Source organism: Uloborus diversus, chromosome 5 (assembly GCF_026930045.1).
Source record: "Uloborus diversus isolate 005 chromosome 5, Udiv.v.3.1, whole genome shotgun sequence".
Classification (NCBI taxonomy): Eukaryota; Metazoa; Arthropoda; class Arachnida; order Araneae; family Uloboridae; genus Uloborus; species Uloborus diversus.
Window position 1 is genome coordinate 175414109 of NC_072735.1, and position 27645 is coordinate 175441753.

The window sequence follows — 27645 nt, forward strand, 5'->3', positions numbered from 1 at the left end:
AAAGGACCGAAGAAGAGAAGCAGAGGGAAGCTACATCTGTACAACGTTGGAGCTCCTTTCGAACGAATTGGGATCGACATCCTGGGTCCTCTACCAAGAACTGCTGATGGGAACAAATACATTCTTGTTTCCATCGACTACTTCACCAAATGGCCGGAAGCATATCCCATTCCAGATCAAGAAGCTACCACCGTAGCAGAGACTCTAGTCCAACATTGGATCTCGAGATACGGAACACCTTTGCAGATTCATTCCGATCAAGGGAGGAATTTCATCTCTGCTTTGTTTAAGGGCCTATGTCAAATTCTCGGAATTGAGAAAACTAGGTCAACACCACTACACCCACAATCGGACGGCATGGTGGAGAGATTTAACCGCACAATCCTGAATAATCTCTCACTTATGGTATCCAGAAATCAACAGGATTGGGACAAGAAGCTACCTTTGTTCCTGCTGGCCTACCGCAGTGCTGTCCACGAGACTACCGGATTTGCCCCATCTCAGATGCTCTTCGGACGAGAGCTTCGGCTACCTTGTGATCTCGTCTTCGGTCGTCCTCCGGATGCGCCTTCATCGCCTGAGGAGTACATCCAGGATCTCCAGGCCCGGTTGGAAGACGTTCATAACTTCGCACGAGAGCGAATCAACATCGCGGCGGAGAAGATGAAGACCAGATACGACACAAGGTCTACTGGACATGAATTCAACGAAGGCGACAAGGTTTGGTTATGGAATCCCATCCGACGGAAAGGTCTGTCACCCAAATTGCAGTCGCATTGGGATGGACCCTACAAAGTCCTTAACCGACTAAATGACGTCGTAGTGAGGATCCAAAAATCACCTAATGCAAAACCCAGGGTTGTACATTATGATCGGTTAGCCCCATACTATGGCCATAGTTCATGAGTATTATGTAAACAACCATGGTTGATAACATTAAAGTTGTAGATAATTAATTTTTGCTTTTAATGTTTAGTAATATTTCTTGTTATTATTGTGTTTCCTTTGCACTATTGGTTATTATTTAATGTGTGTAATTGTGAACTTGTGATAGAAGTTTGGCACCCTTTCTGGGGATTGTACTGCCCGGGACGTGCAGTCCTTAGGAAGGGGGCAATGTTACAAATCCTGTAAATAGTAATTATTGTAGTAACGTAACCTGTAAATAATTTCCCGTAATGAATATACAACCCCTTAACATATGGCTAAAGTATACAACCTCCTATTCTTTTTATTTTCATTGATAAAATTTGATAACGGTCTACGCATTTCTCGAAGCAGAAAGAATGTTGTGGAAAATTCTTGGATGTTTATAAAAGCCGTTAGCGATGGATAAACGGAGAGTTTCGATTGAGGATTTCGAACTGAGAGTGTGTATTTTGCTCTGTTTATAGCGAGGCATTTCGCTGTGTTGTTTTCGTATTTGGAAGTAAATACGTGTGTAAACGTTGAGTTTACGGTGTTGTGTGATAATTGCTTAATTGCTGATGAATAATTTAGCAGTTGTTGAAGATCTTTCCTGTACATAGTGTAAATAAATTTCCTGTGTTTTTATCAAGAACTGTGTTTTCATTTCAAGAAAGTGGAAGTCGCACCGAATCCGTTACAATATGTTTTTCTTTTTGCAAATGACAGTTCATTACAGATAGTGGTGATTTAGATATTTTTATTTAAAAACCCGTTATTTATAGAAAAGTAAAGGGTATTTTACATTGCTCTCCTCCATTATACATGCCCCATTTTCGAAGTATACTTTCTTGAGAGATCGTCTCAATCAGTTGAACTTTAAAACTTACCTGTTATCATAGACAGAGAGAGAGAAAAAAATACTTGTAGCATTCACCTTCGACTGTTGAACGGAGAAAACAATCGAGATAAAGCATCTTATCTGCCACTCCTCGACAAGCTGTAGGAGTTGCTTGAACAACCACTTGCTCAATAGCTGCATATCTGCAAATCAGGTGTGTCTCTCTACCTGAATTTCAAAGAATCGATCCCCGGTTTCACGATTCCTGAGTGAAAACCGGGTTGGAATGCAAAGTATTTCTTTTTCATTTTTCATTTGGGAACTATTATGCTAATGTAGGAAGTTAATATGAACGGAATCAAACTTTGTTAACTAGATGACCTTATATGACCTGATATCATTCTAGTCAGAAGGGCTAAGCAGATCAATGGACTGTGTTACTAGGAAGATATGCCACTGAAGAACTAACTCTTTGAATCTAAATTCTTATTCAATCATTGATATCTTGCATTTAATTCTTTGATCCATAATCCAACGCTTTCAAAGCCAGAAAAATGGATAAACTTTTTGGAGATCTCAAGAGTTTCTTCAAAACTAAGAAATGTACCATTGATAGTTTCATTTTTCGACTCCACTACCGATTCACGTTTCTGGCGCTGATCGCTTTCAGTATTGCTGTTACTGGACGACAATACATCGGAGATCCAATCGATTGCATCTCTAAGGATGATGTACCGACAGAACTATTGGACACGTACTGTTGGATCACTACAACGTTCAGTTTGAAGAGTGCATGGCGCAAAAAAGTTGGTGAAGAAGTACCTTATCCTGGAGTGGACAAGTACGTCGAAGGAGAAGAGAGGGTGTATCACGCTTACTACCAGTGGGTGTGCTTCGTGCTGTTTTTCCAAGCTCTGTTGTTCTTTCTTCCACGCTACTTATGGCGGAACACCGAAAGACACTACATCAAAAACCTGGTCATGGAATACAACTCCCCTGTTGTCAGTGCTTCCTCGAAGAGTGAAACTACCAAGCTGCTGGTGAATTACCTTCACGAAAGCACCGGGTACCACACTTTCTACGGTACGATGTACAACATCGTCGTGATTATGAACTTTGTCAATGTGGTTGGACAGATCTACCTGGTGGACAGGTTTTTGGGTGGGGAATTCACGACCTACGGATCCGAAGTGTTGTCTTTCACGGAGTGGGACTACACCCTGAGGTACGACCCCATGATCAAAGTGTTCCCCCGCATGGCCAAGTGTACCTTCCACAGGTACGGCTCGTCTGGGGATATAATGAAGTATGATGCGATGTGTCTTATTCCTATCAATATTCTTAATGAGAAGATTTACATCTTCCTCTGGTTTTGGTTCGTGATACTGGCCGTTCTGTCTGGGTTGGAAGTTGTGTATCGCTTGGCCATCGCGTTCCTCCCCAAGTTCCGATTTTATGTGTTATACTCTAAATGCCGCAAAGTGAACGAGAATGATTTGAAGCTTGTTCTGAATCGGTGCGACCGTGACGATTGGCTGATTTTGAGTTTGTTGTGCAAGAACATGGCTGACTGTAACTACGTCTGTATTATTCGGCAAATGGCGAAGAAGCTGAGGAACGAAAAAGATATATGAGTTCAATATTTTTGTGAGGCATAGTTCTACATGACATTTTTTTGAGTCACATTCATTAAGGCCCATTTCCTTGAAAGTCATTGATAAGTTTTCATCTTGGCTGCAATTCACTGGAGCTCAAACTTATTATATTTTTCGTAGTTAAAGTATTCCAAGTTTAAAGTTTAAAATATTTTAAAGAAAATTATTTTTGTTTAACTTTTTTTGATGTGTAAAAGTGCATTTACGGTTTTGTAAAGATCAGTGATTGAGACATTTTAGTTAAGGACAATTGAATACTAACTTTAATAAATGATAAAATAAAATTAAAATGACATTAAGAACCACATAATCTGTTGTTCAGGTGTAGCGACGTCGTTTTTTCAAAAAAGGCTCTCTGATGATAACGTGCTCAAAGTAGTAGTTCATTTAGTTTTGTTTTGTTTAGTGTGCTATTTTGAGTTCCTTTTTATACTTAGAACATAGTACTTACTGCATGTAAAAGTAAATACATGTTGCATTGTTTCATTATTAATAAAAATGTTTTTCGTTTAAAAGTATTAATTTCGTAACGGACAATTTAGTTTAAGGAGGAACTATTAACATTTTTCGTTTGAATACTTTTTTTATTCCCTAATTATAGGAAAGTTTCCCTACCGTAGAAGATGACCTTCATCACTGTGGAGGGGGGGGGTGTCTGCTCGAGGGAAATCCTCCTGGGGTGACACCCAAAATAACATTAAGAAATTATGTAAAACATAAATGCTTCAATTCTGAAATGTCCCCTATATATCTTATAAATTCTATCTAATAGAGCAAATTTCAAACGGAAGTGGATCACGATTTTGTGGAGCGGGAACGGTTACATATAGTACGTCTAGGGAAATTTGTAAATGAAATGCGTTCATAATTTATACTTGTCTTTTAATTTAAACTTACGTTAAACCATACAAAAAATAACATTTTATGAAAATTGTATGAACTTCATATTTACATAAAAAAATATGGCGGGGGGGGGGGGGGGTGACCACATATCTGTACCTCAGATCCAGATTAAAATTGTGATTTTCCGTTTAGCTGTGCGTTGTATGTAGAATCCGAAGAATCCTATTTTCGAATCGAGCCATATGAACGTAATTCTAAAAAGAAAGTAATTCGTTAGAATTTACTGGTATTAAAAAAACACAAGTCCCATCCTTTTGTATGCACCGGGCAAACGTTCTCCCTCTCTCCTGTTAAGTAGCGGTTTCGTGGGTTACGTTAGTCTGCCTTTCTCTTCTCGTGGGTACGGATATTACATTCACGGGTGATACTCGAGCTATAAACGCTTCTGTTTAATGTACTTCTTTCATTTATTTGAATTTTTGGAAAAGCATTTCTTTTGAAAAGATTTAAATATTTCAAATTAATGTTGTGATGTTTTTCAACCAGGATTCCCCGGAGCCCTAGGGTTCCACGAAACATTGTTAAGGTTTACTTTAAGAATCAAGAGTCGTGATTTTATTAGTATTTTTCAATGTGAAAAGTTAATTTTTTATTTGTAACTTTAATTTGAGTTAAAAACAATTAAGTAATTCTCTATTTTTAATCTCGCAGAAACTAATATTTTGCTGAATTTTATTATCATAATATTGCCTTTATGTTGCTTCATAAAAATGCATCAATTTTATATTATTGGCGTGAGTATTGATACATTTCGTGAAATAATTGCATCTAAAAATTAGAAAGAGAAAAAAGGTTTTGAAGAAATATTATTTCACGGACGATATTTTTCTAACAGTGAAAAACTTGGGAAACGCTGAGATCAAATAAAACGAGCTGATTTGCGCATCACATGACTTCCTTTTACTCCAATTTAAAGATAATAGTGCCTCGGAGTAAGCAAAAAAACATTTTAGTACTTTCATTCCAAGTCTGTTGCGAACCGAAGAAAAGAAAACGTTTTGTACAGATAACTTTTCGCAATATTGGCAATTTTAATGTGATTCAATGGTTAACTCTCTAAATATGGCCAAATTGAAACCAGATTTAAAAATTACAAAAAAAAAAAAAAAAAAAGAACGCCAAATTCGTCGCCAAGTTGGCGACAAAACTTGACGACCAAAAGCTTGGCGACATATTGTCAAGTGTTTGTCAAATTATAGCATCGCTTGAGTTTACATTGAAATTAACAATGATTTTAACCGAAAAAGGTGTAAAAGAACCCCTTTGGAACATTTGAATGCAACCAAAAAAGAAGGTGCACAACTAGACCCCACTTGGAGTCTATGTACCAAATTTGAGATTTCTAGGATATACCGTTCTTGAGTTATGCGAGATACATACACACATACACACATACGTACATACGCACATACATACGTACATACGGACGTCACGAGAAAACTCGTTGTAATTAACTCGGGGATCGTCAAAATGGATTTTTCAGGTGTCTATACCTTCTTAGGTATATATGCACGAGTGGTCGGGTTGAAGAAAAAAATCAATGGCGAGCAAAATGGAAATTAAGGTCGATTTTTGAGTGAAAATTTGTTCGCGAATACAATACTTTTTTTTTTGTAAAAGGAAGTAAAAATGGAAGAAAAAAACTGATATTGTTATTTCTTCACTTATTTTTTTTTTCCTTTTTGTTAAAACTGCACCACCTTTTTACAAGGATGTCAGAGTGCAACAATAATAGATGCATTTTAATGTGCACATTATTACTTTCTCTAGAAGTCAAAAACTTTCATATTGTCCAGAATTATGTACTCAAAGCAAATGTAACATTTAAACCTAAAGCTATCTTCAGAGCGGGAAAACGATAAAAGTTCCATCTGCCAGGTTCCGCGCATGCTCATTGCTTTCAATCTAGCATCTTAGCACGCAGTGCGCAAGCTCAAAACCCACGTGACAGTCTTTTTGTAGCTCTTGCCTCCTGTGTGAAATAGGTACGGTGCTAAATTATATAATCTTGCAAATCTCTCTAAATCTGATCTTTTTCTCACTAAAACACGTGTTGGTTATACTACCATCGGAATTTAAAATGCAGCATCTGCACTTTTTTTTTTAATTTTTGCCATCGATTCTGCTTTACTGTTTGACCGCGGATTGTATGTAATTTGGCAATTTGCCAAATAAAGACGATTCCATCTGAATTAATCTAACAGGGGAGAAGGGAAAATAGCGATGGGATTTTGATTCACGCTTTTTATAATATCACTAGTGCCTTATTCATTTATTGCATTCTCTAAAATAAAATGAGGGAAAACAAAAATAGTTACCATGGAAAAAAACAAAAAGAAAAGGAAATATTTTCATTTCGTTCAGGAAAGTAAAAGCAAAATGGTAAGCTCAAAACTTGGTTGTGAATAAATAAATCAATTTTTGCCGAGAGAATATAGATCGAATATACTTTAGATTTAAAAAATGTTGCTGTGAGCAAATTTTCATTTTTACAAAACTAAGGCTAAATAATAGAGAGGCAAAAGTGCACATCTGTAGCAAATCAACTAACACCCCTATAAACTAATAGATACGTTCATTTCCACCTATAAACCGGATATTAGTCTTTCCATGTAATCGATGGTCAAACAGCAGCTTTACTATACATACATTTAATGTTGCTTTCCACTGAAAATAAAGCACCAAAATAATGACAAAGTCCAACATTTCCTATTGTTGGTTTGCAACCCAAAACACGTTTTTCAAATGTCTCAGAAACTCTTTTCCGCACATACTGCACTTTAACTTCCAAAAGCAGTATATCTGTTTACAGTTTGCTATAATTGATTAAACTTGCATAATCTTTACCTTATAGGTAAATATTTAAGGTAATAATTTATATCCCCAGGTAAAATATTTAAAGCAGGGGTGCCCACAAGAGGGGATTATGGTGCAAGTTGCGCCATCAAAATTTTTGGGGGGGATTTTTAAAATTGCTTTTTATTTATTTATCTATTTTTAAATTAAATTAGTATTTATTTTATTTTATTTTGTTTATTTTTTATTTCATTTATTTAGTTTGTGTGTGTGTCATTGGCATAGCACAGAGATTTTCTAATAAAATAATATTAATAATTAAAAATAATTAAATACATATATAAATAAAAAATATTTATAGGAATAAAAAATAAATAAAATATATTTAAAAGAAAAAAAAATTAAATTTATTTAAAAAACAAATAAATAAATAAATAAAATAAAAAAAGAGCTAAAAACAGAAGGGGGGGGGGGAGTTGAGGAAAATTTGTTGGGGGTAGGCACTCCTGATTTAAAGGAAATATTTTACCTGGCGAAAATGTTAACTAGTATTATATTATAGGTATCACTAGGGATTTGGAGAACTGGGACGACAAACAGTTATTTTATAAACTGGAAAAGTCCCTTTGATACATTATAATTCAAGAAACAAATAATGCTGCTCGTAGTCTACGGGTTACACAACCAGTTGAACGTTGATTCTCTGAAACATCAACAAGTCATTCAAATAATGTGCTAATTCATATTTAAAAACCACCTCTTTCAAAAACAGCGAAAGTGCACTGTTTGTATGTTCTTGTAAAATACGTATAGATTGTGTGAAAAATTTGGTTTTGTCGTAACAAAAGTGATCATCGGCACATCATTCATACCCTGAGCGTTGTCAATCTATTATTTGTAGAGTGATAACTCATAGTAAAATGGTGAAAGTTATGGCTGAAATGTTTCTTAGATTTTACAGCAGAAGTTAAAAAATATACATCGTGTAAACATTTTTAAAAAAGTAGTGGAGCAATTTTAAATATTTCATTTTTTGGAAACACAGTTAATCAGAACCAATAGCATAATTTTTTTACAACTATCTTTCTCAGTTAGAATTATATCTCTACCTCCAACGCAAAAAAGAAAAAATAAAATTAAATAAATAAATAAATAAATAAATAAATAAATAAATAAAATAAAAATACATAAAGAAAGAAATAAATAAACTTCACGTTTTGTTCGGTTTTTGATTGGATTGTTTCGTTATCGTCACTTTCACATTCTGACTCCGCTTCAATTACAATTTGCTTATTATTAAAACTTTCATTGTAAACTATTTATTTAAAAGAGTGCGTCTGTGCACAATATGTATCCTTTTTGTACATTTGAATATTAATATATCTATGTGTGTGTGTGTTTTAGCTGTACGAAGGCAGACAACTTGACCTGTTAGAGTGAAATTTGGCACACAATTCAATCATTTAGGCTATCACGCGAAGTCCTATATTAGAGTATGTATTATAGGTTATTTATAATATTAATAATTAGTGATGAAAAATTGGCGACAAGTGCGCGGTGACAGTTCTAAAGATCACCATTTGTTCTAGAGTGAGGATAACATTAAATTTTCAATTATATAATTTTTTTATTTTATCTTTTTTACCCCCAATAAAAATTAATGTCACACCCTTGTCATTTTCTGCAATAAAAAACTGCAACAATCTTCAATATAAGGATTTTTTTTTTCTTTTCGAGATTTTACTGGGTTACAAAATGAAATGGAATTTTCATCCTAAAGTGCTGAATATTCTTTGGCCTTTTTTACGAAATATCTAAAGAGGTTTAAGAACAATGGCGCTTTAATTACATACTTTGTATAAATAATGACCGTTTTTAGAAACATTAATTGCTACGCAGCATTTCCAGTGTGCCGAAATTTCACTAAAATAAAACATTTTGGCGTTGATAATTTTGATAGTATTGAGAAGTTATTGGTCCCTTCTGAAAATGCTTTCGACTCATTAGCAGAATATAAATCAATGTTTCTTTCCGCAAAACTGTTTCTCGTTCTTTATCCATATTTCTTTCTTATACAAAGTTTTAAGCAATTTTTAGAGTAAATTTTATGCAGTAGGGGAGTTTGATCACCAATGAGCACTTTAGCACAGTTTCGTTTTTAGAGACGTATAAATTCATTACTGTTTGGAAATTGCGACAATAAATGAAGTAATTGGGACTAAAATTATTTAAACAGCAAAAGCATTCAAAAATTTTAATTCCCTGTTGAATTTATGCAAAATAGATATAATAGTGCAATTTTTATCAAAATCTGATCCTCCAAAAAGAAAACAAAACGTAAGGGAAATGAAAAACTTATGAAAATGTCTCTATTAGCCATCACGGCACTAAATGGAAACATCTTAATCCTCATCAGAAATAGCTGGGAAAGTGAAATTCATAAATACGAGTTTTAATAATCGTCCTCCAGATAGATAAAACTAGTAGTTTAAGCCAGTTAGTTCACCTTTGTACACCCGCTGGAGAGGGAAATGTAAGATCCCTAAACTATAAAAAAAAATCTTTTCGACAGTGTCATCTTCAAACAATGTTGAAGATTATACAAATGTTTGGAAATGCGCGGAACTCTGAGAAACTATATGTTAACTAGTCTTTATTTACTAGCATTTTACTTTAAACAACTACCACAAGTAGGGTAAGAGAATTTCAGTTTACCCCACCTGGCCCTACTTATTTTTATACTCTTTTTTGAGCAATCACGATTGCTTATTGTTCTCATTTGACTGTTTTGACGTTCCTTTGATTTTATTTTCCCGCCAGCACCCTCTACCAGCACCACCGTCGACCGGTTCCTCACGATGCTGCTCCTAAAGCGAAAACCGTTTCCAGGTTGCGTCCATATCTACACACACACGCGCATACAAACTCACACAAATACACACACACACACGAACGCCTACACACATGCGCGTACACACACAGCACTGCATACACAACATGCACACACATGCATACACACACACACACACAACCGTATACACACAGCACTGCGTACACAACATGCACACACATGCTTACATACACACACACACACACACGCACCCACACACATGCGTCTACACAAACACACACGCGCATACATACACACACACGCTCGTGATTGCGAAAAACATAATTTGAATACAAGATGCCAAAAATTCAAACTAATTTTTTTTTTTTTTTTGTACTCTCTACTTATTTCTCATCTTTTGTTTTCGAAGCCTTGTGATTTACGTTTTTTTTTTCGGTACTAGTAAGTACTAACTTTTGCGATATAAAACAAAAAACTGCAAAAAAAGTTCCTAAAATCAAAGAGAGTTTCCCTCTACTTATGATAGGCAGAACCATATTCCTCTATGCATAATTATATATATAAAAATGTATTTTCTTTAAAAAAAAAAACAGGTAAGGGTAGAAATTTGCGTTGGGATCTTTTACTATTAACAATTCTTACAAAATTAAACCATAGTTTACCAACATTTTACGCTGAAATCCTAAATCTTAGGCAAGGAATAAATGATTAAAATCTAAACGCATAATCTGGAACTCAAATACATCATCCGATAGTCTTAAATGATCAGAAAAATTGAAAATGAAATTTTCCTCTGTTGCCGAAATGCTTAATCAACAAAATCAGAGCTCTTTTTTATGGTAAGAATAGGTTTATCGGCATAAAAATCCCAGTGAGCTAATCAGAGTGCATTAGTGCAATAATCAACATTTATCTTAATTTTCATTGCACATCTTGTAGTTAAGATAATAGTCATTTCTAAAAGCAAATACAAACTAATCGCTTTCGCTCACCACTAATAAATGCCTAATAGTATATCTAATCGATATAAGGTAATTTTAGGTTTTAAGTTACTCATTCCGTATCTCTCTACTTTTCTCTCAGCCATTTCAACATTTTATTTCAGTGTCTTACTTGATCCCTTGCTTATTCCTACAATTCCCACAATCATTGAAACTTTTTTCACCTAATAAAAAATTTCTGAAGAAATTCTTTTTCTCTTTAATGATCATGGAAGGCAGCAGAACAAAATGGCTTTTTCTGATGTCTCAATTTCTTGTTCAAAACTACCGAATTTTTGAATTCAAAAATTTAAATTTTCGTAAAGTTTTAGTTTTTTAAATTTGTTTTGAAACCATTTGTCGACCATTTTTTTTATTTTCCCCGTGGTGTTCAATTATACTATTGTAAGTGATTTAAATTTATTTTTGAATGGATAAACAAGATTTTTTCCTGCAATACACACCAAATATATATATATATATATATATATATATATATATATATATATATATATATATATATATATATATATATATATATATATATATATATATATATATATTGAAAAATGTCTAGACGATCAATTACATCCACACATTCTGTTTTTTTCCAAAATTCAAAATTCAAAAAAAAAAAAAAATAATAATAATAATAATAATAATAATGATTTGTGCTGGAAAGGGTTAAGATTTTCTTCACAAGCAACACAATACATATTTTGGCATTATTATTTGTCGTTAAATAATCACTATTTTCCTCTACCCCTCCCCCCCCCCCGGCTAATATATTTCCAGTAAGCATCACATTTTTCGTTTCTAGAATCCACACTGCGCCCGAGCGTGTGTCCATTGTTCTCATTCATAAAAGCGGACATGCCTGTCAAAGTGCATTTTGATACGCCGACAATGTTTTTTTATAGATTAAATGAAGATAACTGAATTGGATACACAGAGTTCAAACGAGACCGGCTTATCAGATGAAACAATCCAGTCATTATAAACATCCTATTCAAATGCAGTTGGCAGACATATTAAAAAAACAACACATAATAAAAGCGATAACTTAGGACTGTTTCTTTACGATAGAATTTTTGAAAAGATCCAATAAGTTAGAAAGCTGTCGAAGTTTCATCTCGCGTTAATTTGTTTGGACTGGAATAACAGCTTTACTAACAGTAACAATAAGATTTTAGACTTGACAAAAACAGCCACCAGAAGGCGATAGCGACTTATGCATTAAAAATACAGAACTGTAGCAAATATTACAAGTGAATAATGTTTCGAAACTAAAACATTGAATTAAAATATGTAAGGAAAGCGACAGATAAATGTGCTCTAAAACTCGTCGAAAAAATATTGAGGTACAGAAAACCTATTTAGTTTTTTGTGAGACCAGAAACATTATTTATACTTTTATTCCAATCTATTTAACTTTTAGCCTTAACTTTTTCTTTCTTTTTTGTTAGAGAGACGGGAAGTGGAATATGCTTCCAGCATACAAACATTGACTTTCCTGAGTTTCAGAAAAATATTAACTAAGTATATACGTTCAAATATTTTGTTATGGGAATTAACGCTTGTTGAACCTCTAGTGGTTCAACAAATATAGGGATATGGGAGTAATCCAACAAATACGGGAACGAATAAGGCCGAATAAGTCCGCTTTTCATTAAAACATGCTTTTTCCTTAAGTTTTCACGAATGCTAAAGCGATCAAGAGAAAAGAGAGGAAATATTTTGAATTACCTCAGTAGACGGTGGTACGGCACTTGCTGTGTAAAAACAAATATTCTTGTCTATGCAGTTTGGACTTTCTTTGAGTAGTATATTATATGAGGCGATGAGAAACAAGGGGATGTAAAGGCCAAAATTGAAAATTCAAATATAATCAGTACAAATGGTAGGTGAGCCTCTCCTCTGTTTAGGAACAAGAGATGGTACAAGTGACTCTGGTGGGTTCTGCTACACAGTATGATTTGAAAAACTTTTCTATGAACCTAGGACCTTTTATTTAAACGTGTTTTACTCGAAGCTATCCACTTACATCTTTTTGCTTCTCACTGTCTCATAAGTGCATCGTAGTATTCACAAAGTTGTACTTGTATTGGCTTACTAGTGGTACCGGCACGGCCTTGCCCGTAGTAGAAAATTTAAAGGTCATTTGGTTCGCCTGTATATTTACAAATAATGGATGATGAATTTCTCGCCAATTGGCTATGTTCATTCGCCCTCTCATGTTACGGTTCCACGTCATGATAATTTCGTAATTTACTTGTCCATCTTATGATAATTTTGCTCGGGAAAATGTTCTTAAAATTGGAATAGAAAAAGAACAAAATCGAATTTTCGAAAAATCGCTTCGAGATGCACACCCCCATGCTACAAACTAACTTTGTGCCAAATTTCATGAAAATCGACCGAACGGTCTAGGCGCTATGCGTGTCAAGACATCCACACAGATATCAGGACTGAGAGACTTTCAGCTTCATTATTAGTAAAGATAAAGATAAAGATTAATCGGTTACTTTTCATAGAATTTTCTATAAACCCAACGACTTCCACTCTTGGGCATTTCCATTTGGCTAAACGGACTGAGCATAAAGCGATCCCATGTAATACGGATGTAATACGAGATCCTACGGATCAAAGAAGATTTCGAAACCCTTGGCCATGCTCGGAAGAAGTGTTATACCGATCAATAGCACCCATGTATTACAGGGATTTAAACCTTGATCAGTGGTGGGGGAGCCTTGAGCTCTATCGCCAATGATACAAGATGACGAGTATGTACCAGAATTCTGCTTTTTAAACTCTTTTTTTTCCATATTGATTTTTTCTAATAATTAAATCGTTTTTAATATTTTCGGCATAAATGCATTGAAAAAAAACGTTAAAACTGATTCGACAATTAACAGCGGAAGTCATCACGGAAATAGATAAAATATACCTGATGCAATTTTAAGAATTAGTATGACATAACAATTATTTTTCAAAAATAAAATCATTTTTTCGAGAGTGAGACCGCATATTTTTTTCTCTGCTGAATAATCAGAACTGCAAATTCATTCTTTGCGTTGAAAATAGCTATAGGCGTTCTCGCAAGATAAAGATGAATTTCTTATCGCTCTTTAAGACGGCTGAGTGACGACCTCTCCAAAACTGTAATCTTTTGCCTACTCGAATAAAAAATAAAATAAAAATTGAGGGAACCAATTATTATTTTTTTCGAAGCCGTATTCCTACTGCATATTTTGGCAACAATGTTGGATGGCCATTCCTTTCTCCTGATTGGACAGCGGGTTCGAGAGTGTGAATGACAACCTCTGCCATTTTCTTTTGCCTGATATCTGATGCTGGCGGTTCTCCAAACGTTCGATGCTGATATTGAGAGAATTGAGCACGCACGGGGGTGATGGTGTGTTTAGTCTTAAAGCATGTTACAAAATGGGAGATGTTTTACTAGAATGAAGCACATATAATATTGTATCTCAAAGAAAGAATCATTTTCATTGTTGGAAAATAAACTAGAATTTTAAATATGCGTTGTGAAAAAGAAATATGTATAGAGCTTGGAGTGCGTTAATAGTTAAACCAACTTCTTTACACTCACACAACTATCTATCTATCCATCTATATATATATATATATATATATATATATATATATATATACATAAAGTTGAACTCTTTTACTACGACCACATTTAATACGAAACCAAGGCTAAAACGAACATTTTGTTCGTTATGTTTGGTTTGCTATTTAAATTCAATAAAAATTTAACGCAAATAATACGTCATAAATTTGAAAGTCCAGCTAAAATTATCAAAAAATTCAGACCCCTTAAGCGAAAAAGTTCATAATGGGGTCGTTTCCAAAACTTTAAAAGTATTTTCTTCTGAAAGAACATACTTAAAAACATAGGATCTGACCATTTTTTAAATAATTTGACTAAGTTTAATATTTTTAAAAAATTACTTTAATTGGTGCGCTTTCATTGTTTACGCTTCTGCCGATGACATCACAAATGATGAAATGCCATTCATTGTTGCCATTTGCAGAACGTAATATTTAATTTGCTTCTTTACTCACGTGTACTGGCAACGACATGGTTGATAGCAAGCGTAGAGCGCAATTATTTAATTCACTTCTTGATTATCATAAGGTGGAATCGCGGCAAACAGATATGCCGAAGGAACATCATTTGTGACGTCATAAAGACACGCCTTGTTTGAAAAATTGGACTTAAAAAAAATTAAAATTAACTGTTGGGAAAATTAAAGTATTTTCTGGGTCCATGCTTTTTTTTTTTTTTGCTTATTCTATCAATTTCATGACAAAAAGTGGTACTTTTGACGGAAGGAAACAACCTCATTGAATGCTGTTTTCTTTTATTTTATTTAATTTATTTCGTTTAATTTTATTTATTTATTTATTTTTTGAGACACTTTTTATGATTTGGCGACACTGTAGAAGACTCATTGCACATCGAGAAGAAAATGGTAATGTTTTGCCTTTAAAATAAAGCCCATACACATGTTTACCACAGAATATTTCAATCTACCTTTGTGGATTGTATTCTTTACCCATTGCTTTTACCGTTTTTCCCACTAACATTTTAGAACTAAGTAAATTTTTTGAACAATTTGTTTTTTAACTATAATATGTAGTAGTAATTATATTTTAACACTATAGGTAAGCATTTGTTTAATGTTTCACAGTATCTGTTATTAACGTTTGTTGTGTATTACTGCGCTAATACGAACTAAATAGATCATTGTAATTATTAAAAAAAAAAAAATTCACTCAAAAATCGATCTGTACGATGATTAATTCGTTGTCATTTTCCTATGAGCATGTGCACGTATGAACTAGGGTAGATTTGAGACCAGAATGAAACAGAACCCCGTTCCGGTACTGCTTTTCCGGAAAAATAAATTTTAATAAAAGAAATTGTTTTCATTTTAATTTTGCATTATTTTTATTTTTTTATTTGCCGCTCTGGTACATGAAATGCATGAAAATTCGTGTTTGTTTTATTGCTTTCGAATGTATTTTTGGTATGAGTCAGCTTACTTTAAGTAACTAAGCACAAGGGGTCGTTCACAACTGATGTATCGCTTTGAGGGGGCTAAGCATTACACATTTTGGTAAAAAACGTTTTCACAGCAATTTGATTTTTCTTTCATAATTTGACACGGGATAAAGAGGAGCAGACGGGTCAGAGTAAACTGCAAATTTGTGTCAAAGGTAGGGTGAAATATGTTTTAAACTGTTACAATCATGTAGAACACTCAAGAATTTATTATTGAGATGTAACTTTATGTGCGTCATTCACGAGGTAGTAACAAGACAAATTGTTTGTTTAGAATAAATTTAAATGATGATTATCCGTTACTTCTATTTTACTCACATAGCACTTCATTCATCGAATTTCATCTTTCGAAAATATTAAAGAGTTTCTTGGAAACAGCTGTTGCACCCACTGCCTATCGTTTTTATATGTTAAGATATTAAAGCATAAACATCAACAGGTCTATTCCTATTTATTTCTTTCAAAGAAAAATTTATTACTGTTCAACTTCTTTCAGACCTTTGTAAATTATGCTGCTTTGAAAGGTTTATTTTCTTCTTCAGAGTTGAAAGCCTCATTTGAAATTTTCGTTTAGGACTGGCTCGGAGTCGGCAGAGCTTCTGGTCAAAAAGATTTTTCTCGACCTACTGGCATCGGAATGGGGACTCTTTGGATGATCTGAAAATTTATGAGACTAGGATTTCGGAAATCAATGCGTTTCCGTTTCCAAATCAGTCGACTTCTTGGAGTCTGGCGGATCGATACACTTCGGCTCTCGAAATAGAATGTGTAGAACTTATTTCATGATCCTGTCGGAAAGATTCCGTATAGTTATAAGATAAAATTCAGGCTCGAAGTTGACTTTGTTTTCAGTTATTTTTGCTAAGTAAAAATGAATAAACAAGTTTTCTTCTTTTTCTAATATTTGTGACGTTGATATATGAAATAGTACAAGTTAAAAAATTTTATGACCATATCGGAAATATTACGCATGTATAAAAAATAATTATGTTCAAAAGATGATTGCGGTTTTTTTTTTTAAGTTCCTTTTGCAAAATAAAAATCGATGAACAAAATTTTTCTTAAGTTTTAGCCTTGAGATTATACAATAGAAAATATCAAGTCATTATCCGATCGAAAACATTACGTGTATTTATGGGAAAAAATGTATGAATAGGTTTTTTTCCAATAATTTTGACCTTGGGATATACAATAACAAATTTCATGATCATATCGAAAATAATTTGTATGGTTATACAAAAACATTCATAACTGAAGATGACCGAGTTTGTTTTCAGTAATTTTTGCTACGTAAATATCCACGAAAAATCTTCTTTCTAATAGTTTTGAACTTGAGATATAAAATAGACCATCAAGTTTTATGATTGTATCAAGAATATGTGTGTGTGTGTGTGTGACTGACTTTTTTCAATTCTTTCTTCAACTCAAAAAAAAAAGGTATTTTCTTAATATATTTGATTTTGAGATATACAATAGTGCACATGAAATTTCCTGATTGTGCCGAAAATATTGTGCATAGTTATACGAAACAATTCATTTTTGAAGATGGCAATAATTCAGGTTACGTAAAAATGGTATGAACAAGGTTTTTTATCTAATATAAGGATCAGTCAATAAATAATGAGGCAGAGGCTAAAAAAACAGATTTCATTTGAAATTCTTCAAAAATACTGACCGAAACTGTTTAAACACTTATCCCTCTGGGAAATTAGTCGCATAATTGAGTGCTCATAAAAGTCTTTTGGCTACTGCTGGAACCAATTGCGCACGTACTCCTTTACTTCATCGTCCGAATGAAATCGTTGTCCCCGAAGTGCCTTCTTGAGTTCCTCAAAGATGTTGGCTGTGTGTGGTTCCAGTAAACTTTCACGTGCTGTCATCCTTCTGCACGATAACGCTAGACCACAGACAGCCAATGCAACTAAGGAACTTTTGCGGAAATTTAAGTGGCAAGTCTTGAACCTCCCCCCTTATAGTCCAGTTCTATCTCCATATGATCCCAGATCTTTGGCGAACTAAAGAAAGCACTTCGGGGACAACGATTTAATTCGGACGATGAAGTAAAGGAGTGCGTGCGTCATTGGTTCCAGCAGCAGCCAAAAGACTTTTATGAGAACGAAACTATGCGACTAATTTCCCAAACGGATAAGTGTTTAAACAATATCGGTAAGTGTTTTTGAAGAATGTCGAATAGAGTCTGTTTTATAGCCTCTGCTTCGTTGTTTATTGAATGGCCCTCATATTTTTGCCCTTGAGATATACAACAGCATACATCAAAATTCATACACATATTTAAAATATTCAGCTACAGTAAGAGGACATCTGCCTACAGCTCGGTTATTGATTATTCCAGATTGATGAGTGCATAAAAATAACGAAATTGCAGTCTCTGGATGTCAAAACTGGGCTGTAAGTACATTGCACGCATTTCGAATGGTTATGCGAAATAATGAAGATTTGAGTTCATTTCAAGTTGCTCTTACGACGTGAAGAAACGAACAAGCTTTTTTCCCAGTATGTTTGACCTTGAGATGACAATAGTATATATCAAATATCATGGTCAAATCGAAAATATTCGCTATGGTTAAGCGAAAATATTCATGCTCGAAGATGACGGAGTATTTCACTTTTTAAAGCTATTTTTGCTACATACTGAGCAAGTCCCCCCCCCCCCCTAAAATTTTGAACAACCATAAACCAAAGAAATATCGAAGTACAAGATTTTATCAATAGGAATTGAGCTATACTCTTACATATATAACGCTACGCAATATTAATATACGTATATAACTAAGGTATATGATAGAATAGGCTTTGAGACATGCAACATTAGACATAAATAATGAGTCCCCAAGATTTTTTTCAATAATATGTTTAGCCTTGATTTTAAGTTTAAAAAGTTTCTTCAAAACATGACTATCATATTCTTTTTTTTCTTCTTCTTCTTTTCGTAGAATAGGAAACTTTGTAAGAGAACAGGGGTCAAATTAATTTGAAATGATCACATTTATTCCACAATAGCTTCGTTTAAAAATATCTTATTACAAGCACTTATTGCCAAGTGATAATTTTATATCCACCATTTCAATAATTTCTTGTGCATGTAACTGTAAGAAACTTAAAGAAAAATTTAATAAGCATTAATGTTTAACCATAAAAGTACCAACATGGGTTTTTTGTTAAAAATTTCAAATTGTTTATAATCAAGAAAAATCTTTCGTGCTTTTTTCATCATTTAAAAAAATGTATTTTTATAAAGACAGATCAAAAGAGTTATCTTTCGAAACACATAGACAAATTGCAACAGGTGTGAATGTTTTCATTTTACGTGGAAACAAGTAGCGGAAATAGGCAATCAGGTGGTTATACCTTGACATTTTGTTTATCTATTTTTGAAACCGTTCTGAGAGTGGAACAGGAAAATATTAAAGCTTTTTTACTTTTTATGAAAGAATTCCCCCACAGAAACTAATCTTAAAATCAAAGAAAAGAAAATGCAAACTTGTGAAGTATTTCCTCAAAATTTTATTCAAGCTGGAATGCGTGAGCGTAAAAATAAATAAATTGATAAACAATAGAAAAATATCGTTTTAAATAATTGTAGAAAAAAAAATGATCATTTTTGCTTTTTGAATTATTCATTTTTACTTCCTTTCACAAAAAAGGAAATATTGTATTCGCGAAAATATTTTCACTCGAAATTCGGCCTTAATTTCCATTTTGCTCACTCTGAATTAATGTTGAGGTTTTTTTTCAACCCGACCACATGCGGATAAGTGCCTAAGAACGTACAGACATTCGAAATATCCATTTTCACATTTCCCGAGTTAATTACAACGACTTTTCTCGTGACGTCCCTATGCACGTATGTATGTGCGTATTTATGTCGCATAACTCAAGAACAGTATGTCCTAGAAAGTTGAAATTTGGTACGTAGACTCCTAGTGGGGTCTAGTTCTGCACCTCTCTCTTTGGTTGCATTCGGGTTTTCAAAGGGAGTGTTTCACACCTTTTTTGGGGGGGGGAGAATCATTGTTAATTTCGATGAAAGCTTAAAAATGGTGTTATAATTTGGCGGACATTTGGTGATTTATCGCCAGTCTTTCGGTCGCCAAGTTTTGTTGCCAACTTGGCGACAAATTTGGCGATTTTTTTTTTTTTAATATGGTTTCAAATTGGCCACTGTTGGTGATATTTTGAGAGTTAACTATTGAATCACATTAAAGTTTCCAATAATGGGGAAATAACTTTATACTGGTGTAAAAGGAAGTCATGTGATGAACACATCAGCTCATTTAATTTGGTTTATTCGCTTACTCAGCTACATGTTTTACGCTTTAGTTCCACCCTTCTTGCCTTGCTCAATACTTAAATGAATCGGAATGCACCATCATAAAATGTATTATAAAACACAACAATTGAATGAATTATAAAGCGCTAAGTTAAATTAACTATAATTAACCATAATATTTTAAACTAGTGGTACCCGCACGGCTTCTCCCGTAATAGAAAAATTAAAAGGTCTTTTGGTTCGCCTGTATTTACAAATAATGTATTGTGAATTTTCTCGTCAATTGGCTTGTACTCATGTTACGGTTACACGTTATGATAATTTCGTATCTCGCCAATTGGCTTGTGCTTATGTTACGGTTACACGTTATGATAATTTCGTAATTTATGATAGTTTTTTTTTCTTAAAATTGGAATAAAAAAAGAACCACATCGAATTTTTGAAAAATCGCTTCGAGGTGCACACCCCCATGCTACATACTAACTTTGTGCCAAATTTCATGAAAATCGGCCGAACGGTTTAAGCGCTATGCGCGTCACAGACATCCTACGGACATCCTACAGACATCCTACAGACATCCAGACATCCTCCGGACAGAGATACTTTCTGCTTTATTATTAGTAAAGATGAAACACAAAGTTATAAAATTCAATGCACCATGCACTAAATGAATCAAAATACGGGCACGTTGAATTAACTATATTACACCGTAATTAAATGAACCATAACTGAATGAACTGTAAATGCATTGCCATAATGCACCACAAATATAAAAACCAAGAAACACATTATGTAAATGAACGGTATAGAACCAAAATCTTAACGTCTTCATAGTAAATTTGTCATAATGCACCATAACTAAATGAACCATAACGTACCATAATTAAATGAACCACAGAACTACATATTAAATAGACAATGATACACAAATGCTCTCGGATATCACCTCAAGGTAACACAAGGTTTGACAAAGGGTAGATTATATTAGATTAAAAAATTAGAAGATAAGAACCATGACAGAAAAATAAAAGAATATTTAAGATACCTCATTTCTTTGCATAAAATCGATCTTAAGGACTAGATCTCTGATACTACAGCAAATGTTGATATTACTCCCACTCACACACACTAGTATTGCGACGTCAATGAAAAAAACATCGATTTTTCAAAACATCGATGCTCAAATCTGAAACATCAATGGTATCGATACATTGACCCCGAAACATCGATTTTTCAAAACATTGATGTTCACAATTAAACAATCGATGATATCGATATACCGACCCCGAAACATCGATTTTTCAAAACATTGGTGTTCAAAATTAAAATATTGATGCCATCGATACATTGACCCCAAACATCAGTGCAAAAACAAAGGTTTTTCAAAACATCGACGTTCAAAACTAAAATACGGGTGCTATGATATATCGACCCTTAAACATCGATGTTTCGAAAAATCGATGTTGAAAAACATCGAGCTTTTTAATATATATTCTCGCATAATAATCTCTGATAAATACTTTTATTCCAGAACTAAATTCACAGCTTGCATTGATTAACCAATAACTAAGATCTTTGAACTTTTGAATGAAAGTTAATATCAATAGTCAGAATTATTTTTTAATATTTCATTCGAAACAAAGTTTACAATAGAAAAAATCGCAACATCACTAGAAACTATTAGGATTAACTTCGCAACACCTCTTAATTTTCCACCTGAATAGTTTTCATAAGAATCAATTAGAGAAATTTGTAAGATTTTTCAACCTATATAAAACACACAAAGAAAGGTTGAGGAAAGTAAAAAGAAGAAAATAAAGAAAGGAAAGGAAATAAAATAATAAATTTTATATATATATATATATATATATATATATATATATATATATATATATATATATATATATATATATATATATATATATATATATATATATATATATATATATATATATATATATATATATATATATATATATATATATATATATATATATATATATATATATATATATAGTTCTGGTGCGCTTACTTCCAACAGAATTATATGAAAGATTTGTGAAAATTAAGTTTAAAACACAAAATATATTCAGATTATAAATGTTTATAGTGACTTGAAACACATACCAGTTATAGTATACTTAATAGTACATTTTTTAACTAAAACCACCTTTTTTTAAATGAACGACTTATTGAGAGTTGGTCTAGACAATAATCTAGGTTCAAATATATCTTTGACGAAAACTTTAACCTAAACTCTCGTTTATGGTGGGGGGGGGGGGAATTTAATTAATACTTAATAGTCTAGTTAACAGTCTGCTGGAATGCAGGATTGTTAACGTTTCTGAAATATAACTCTACTTTCATAGTTCGAACCACTAACGCATACCATCACAATAATACTTATCATGACACTACATCAAAAAAATTCAAAAATTGAATCCTTCTTTAGTTGCTGTCAGGAATATTTAACTTTTCTCTTTTTTATGCAAATAAATAGTCTCCATCGTAATAAAATGTGTACCAAACTATGTTATATATTTCCCAAGACTAATTGAATACTAAATGCGAATGCACTGTAAAAACGATTCAAAAACGTTCCTAGAAAATAATGGGCAGCTGATGTGTCCAATTTCAACCAGTAACATATCTTACAGAAACCAGGAACGTTTTCCGATAAAAGTGAGTAACCTTCCCGAAATACTGGGAAATTGCTCTGTTAAAGCCAGTCGTGAACCTTCTACAAAAATTGAAGAGGTTTAATGTAATTGATTAGAATCTTCCTGGTTTACCAAGAAAGCTCCAGAAGCATTAGCGCAACCATGGCCAAAGCTACGCGGGTAATTGCAAGCAAGAACCAAACACGTCCCTTGCCTGCAATTCCTGCCTCGCAAGGCTGCAGCTACCCAGTGAATTATTTGCTCCCATTGGGAGCTTAGTCAATCCAGACGGGCCGCATCTAAGCTAAAGCCGATACACTTAATAAACACGCTCAGTCAACCTTTAAACTGGTAGCAAAAAACATTTTTCACACCAGTGAAAAGTCTGCATTCGTGCATCTTTTAGCAATTCAGGAAACTTTTCTGTGAATTTACTTGATTTTGCGGGGAAATAGGTGAAAACCTCTGAAATCCTGAAACGCTCCACGGAAATAACCAGTAACGTTTCGGAATTTTTTTTTTACAGTGTGTTATGGCACCTTTAAACTTTTTTGGTCACTTGTATAAATCAAGTTTTGCAGCTTCTTAAATTAAACAAGACCTTTGGTATCGATACATGGCAATAAAAACAATATTGACATTGCCTTTAAAACAATAATTGCATTGAGCATTATTTTAAACATCTAAGGCATTTGTCACTTATCTCTGCAATAAAAACTTTAGCACATCAATTCAAATACAAATATTTTTTTAATGTCAACATTTTATTCCAAACTTAATCACAAATTTCGGAGAAGACATAGAACACAGTCTTGGCTTCAAAAACATGTATATTCTTCAAACACAGCATAAGTTAAGGATTTTCAAGGCAAAAAAGTTTTTTTTTTCGATGACTGAACTGTAATAGTTATTGATGAAAAAAAAGATTACTTCTTAGGCGTGATTTCCTTGTGTTTCAGTGAGGTTAAATGAATCAAATTCACGGTTCTAAAAAATACAAAAAATTAATTCGGAACGATTTTTTCATGCATATATAAAGTAAGGTTAGTGAAATAAATGGAAATACGTTTGGCACAGACACATTTTTACATTTATTTTCTAACTAAACAATCTACAGTAAAAGTAAAATAATTTAAACAAGATTGAGCAATTGGGTTTTTTTTTTTTTTTTTTGAATATTTTTTTCAGTCTTTGAAGACTATTTACTGCCATTTTGTATTGTAATGAAGTTTCAAAGATATACTTGTATAAACTGACAAATTCAACGTTATTCCACAGAAATAACTCGAAACTACAGCAGGTAAAAGATTCTTGTAACTACAAAACGCATATATGCAATTCTCCGTGTCCATTTGACGCAAATGACTCTGAAGTTGTCAATGTATACAATATATATGTATTTACTTCAATACGTGAGAGATGTATCATCGAAGTTAAATAGTTATGCAGAAACATTATACTATAAAGTGAACGTTAAATGCACTTAATCAAACATACATTTTAAATAATAATAGCCGTGTTGTGAATGACTTTCTAAAAATTACATTTAACATTAGAACTTAGTCTATCCTTATCTCAAATTAATTGCATACATAAAAATATTGTAATTAAAAATAGTAATCATAACATTGCAGTGAACTTTACTGAAAAGTTCTTGACAATAAATTTCACAAAAGTTTGCTGTCGACATGCTGGTCCAGTTTATAATCGAAACACAATCGAAAATATTTCTCTGGTCCTCATTTATTTTTCTTAGCTAAAAGTATAATCTTTCATACACTGAAAGGGAATACTTATTGCTCAAAAGACTCATTCAAAAATGAGTACGATATGTTGTCATTCATAGGTTGTTCATAACTCTTTAAAAGTAAAAAAATGAATAATAATAAAATAAAAATAATTCCAACTTAGCGTTGAGAAGAATAAGAAAAATACGACGATAAAAATAAACATAATCACACCATCATTACAGCAAGTGTTTTGAAATGACATTTTAAATAGGATATTGCAAAGTATATTTTATTCATTTTTCTGAAGATTTTTTAAATTTTTTTTAAGTAATAATATTTTTAGTGAATATTTTTCTGTGAATTTGATATTAAATGTCTAATATAATTTCAAATGAATGAAAAATTCAAAATAGTCGCGTTTTTTTTTTTTTTTTCGAATTTCACAAATGCAAATCTACTGAAAACAAAGCAACAAAGCAACGCTGGAAATATCCACGAAGATAATGAAATCCTCCGCAATAAATTGAGAATTTGAAAAATGGGAGTTAATTCTTAAAGGTTTAATTCTTCGATGCAGAAGACATAAAAAATACATTTTAAAAGATCAAAACTGCCAATTTCAAATAAAAATAGTCATAGTTTTAAATTCGGTGCTTCTCTCAACAGAAAAAATAGCTATCGATGAAAACGATAGTCAAAAACAATCGATTTAATAGATAGCTACCGATAAAAAGTATAGATAACAATGCAAAAAAGCATTAAAACATGCATACACGTGTTTTAAAATTACAAAGAGCTCATTTTGTAATGCAAAACGATGAAATACTACTGATGAATAGAAAATCGAATGCATGTTTTCTGTACGGTGTTTGTAAATTTACATTAACTTACATTATTTTACGTTAAAAAAGGAATTCTCTGCAACTCCAAAACACTTTAGCGCGTTTTTTTCCTTCATAGCATTCTCGTTTAGAGTTTGTACTTTTCAAACGTAACCACTCATTTCTTAAAGTTATTGGCAGTTTCATATCTCCTAAAAAACTATGTCCTATTTAACGAGAACTGATAGCAAAAGTAAACAAAGCAACGTGATTCTAGGCAATTTCCTTGTCTACTTGACGTAGCGCCCTCTTTATTGATGTGGCAAACAACTGTTTTTGCCTTTGGAAATTTATTTCTAAACCCATATCGAAAATATGTAGCTTTAAGAAACTGCTTCTGTCCTCTGAAAAAAGAAAGATTTCCTTCTGTATAAATATCATGTCATTGGCAGCAGTAGCTATAGCACAATCACATTTAAAGTAACAAACAAGCAAAAAAGAAAAAGGTCTACTGATTGGTCACCGATGAGATGAAGAGGCAAACATCTGATTTACAAGCCGAAACGGAAGTAGATATTGGGTTGCCTTTACAGCTTTGTGATAGCCTCTAACGTAAGAAGAGTCGCATTGAAGTGAACAAAACACGCGCATCTAACGTTTCTTTTACCCCGCAATTCAGATAGAGTCGTCTTAACTGAGCACTTGCTAGTTCCATGGCAAGCTTGTTCAGACAGTACCTACTACATAACCTACTCGTTTTATACTAATAGAGAAGCCCACTCAGTGCGAAAACCATGAATGTGGCTAAAATCGGCAACGAAAAAGCACCTTTCACTGTCTACTTCGACTGTCAGTTCTCGCGAAATAGATAATTGGATCAGCATCCTCAAGAACCCTAATTGCATTAAGCTTCGCTGATGTCGTTATGATGACCTTTTCCGTCCAACCTCCTGGCAAACTCCACCATGAAATCTCTGAAGTGGAGCGAATGCATGTTTTTGGACAGAAGGTACAACACGAACCAATCGCCAACTTTGGTCTTCCTGGCTACGACCTCTAGCGGCTCCTCGCGCACCAGGCTGCCTCGGAACCTGAGCAGCCTGACCCGCAGGTCGTAGCAGAAGAAGGTGGCCACCCGATAGGCGAGGGCAATGCAGGATACCACGGCCAGACCCACGAACCAGAACCAGATGAAGACGTAGATCTTCTCGTTTACGATGTTGATGGGCAGGATGCACATGGCGTCGTGCCTCTGCACGTCACCCGAAGAACCGTATCTGGAATTGGGGAAAAATAAGTTTGATTACTACGATGATTTGGTTACAGCAACTTGATTTATTTCAACACCAGTGGTGACGCTCTCTCAAGAATAATGGCGTAGCCTCCTCAACTGCTAGGAAGAACGATGCCCCAAGAACGAACCCTCCCAAATGAGATTAAAATATTAATCGTATCTTGCAGTATCAGAACCGTGTTATACGAGAGTTTTTTTATAAGTATTTTTTTAATTATTTTCAAACTAATAATTCATATCAGTTTAATATGTATCGTGTTGACAGATAAAAAGAAAGAGGGATTAATTAGTTCCTAGTTTTTGTGACGAATGATGAAACACTTCCTTAAACTTCAACCGAGGTGTGAAAATCGAACTCCTGAACTTTAATTTATACATTTTTTACTTGTAATTCCTTGTCTGAGCTCTAAAAAATCGGTTTTGTATGCGTTTTCAATTACGATGTTCGCTGGCTTTTTAATATACTCATTGCCCCTATTGCCCCTCACCAATTTATCGCCTAGTTGAGGAACCTAATCGAACCTTTGGCGGGGATGATCTCTCAGAGGTTGGGAGCCACTTGCCTTACCAATGCACAGTTCAGCAAATTTAATTTTTAGGTGTTCATGATATAATTAAAAACTGCTGCTCTAAGTGCATAAGCGTAAAAACATTTTTTTTAAATACATATTTGATTTCAAAAAAGAGGGAGAAACTTTTATCTCTCTTTCCCTTTTTTCTCTTCAGATTTTTGTGCGTTAAAATAAAAAGTGACGCAACATCCAAGTAAATGAACATGTTTAAGCAGTGGATGCACCCAAAATGTACTATGTAATGCGCAGGAGG

At 33.4% G+C, this 27645-nt stretch overlaps 2 protein-coding genes across 2 annotated transcripts in view; one reads left to right on the top strand and one right to left on the bottom strand.

Annotated features, from left to right (window-relative positions):
- Positions 1-1956: 1956 nt before the first annotated feature.
- Positions 1957-3917, top strand: LOC129222267 (innexin inx2-like). Its single transcript, XM_054856746.1, has one exon. It carries the CDS (start codon positions 2302-2304, stop codon positions 3379-3381), a length of 1080 nt encoding a protein of 359 aa, XP_054712721.1. The 5' UTR covers positions 1957-2301; the 3' UTR covers positions 3382-3917.
- A 19738-nt stretch (positions 3918-23655) lies between these two features.
- Positions 23656-27645, bottom strand: part of LOC129221874 (innexin inx2-like) — a 28994-nt gene continuing 25004 nt past the window's right edge. The window contains exon 5 of the mRNA XM_054856241.1: positions 23656-26803. Coding sequence (XP_054712216.1) covers positions 26431-26803 — 373 coding nt within the window. The 3' untranslated portion in view covers positions 23656-26430. The remainder of the gene's footprint in view (positions 26804-27645) is intronic.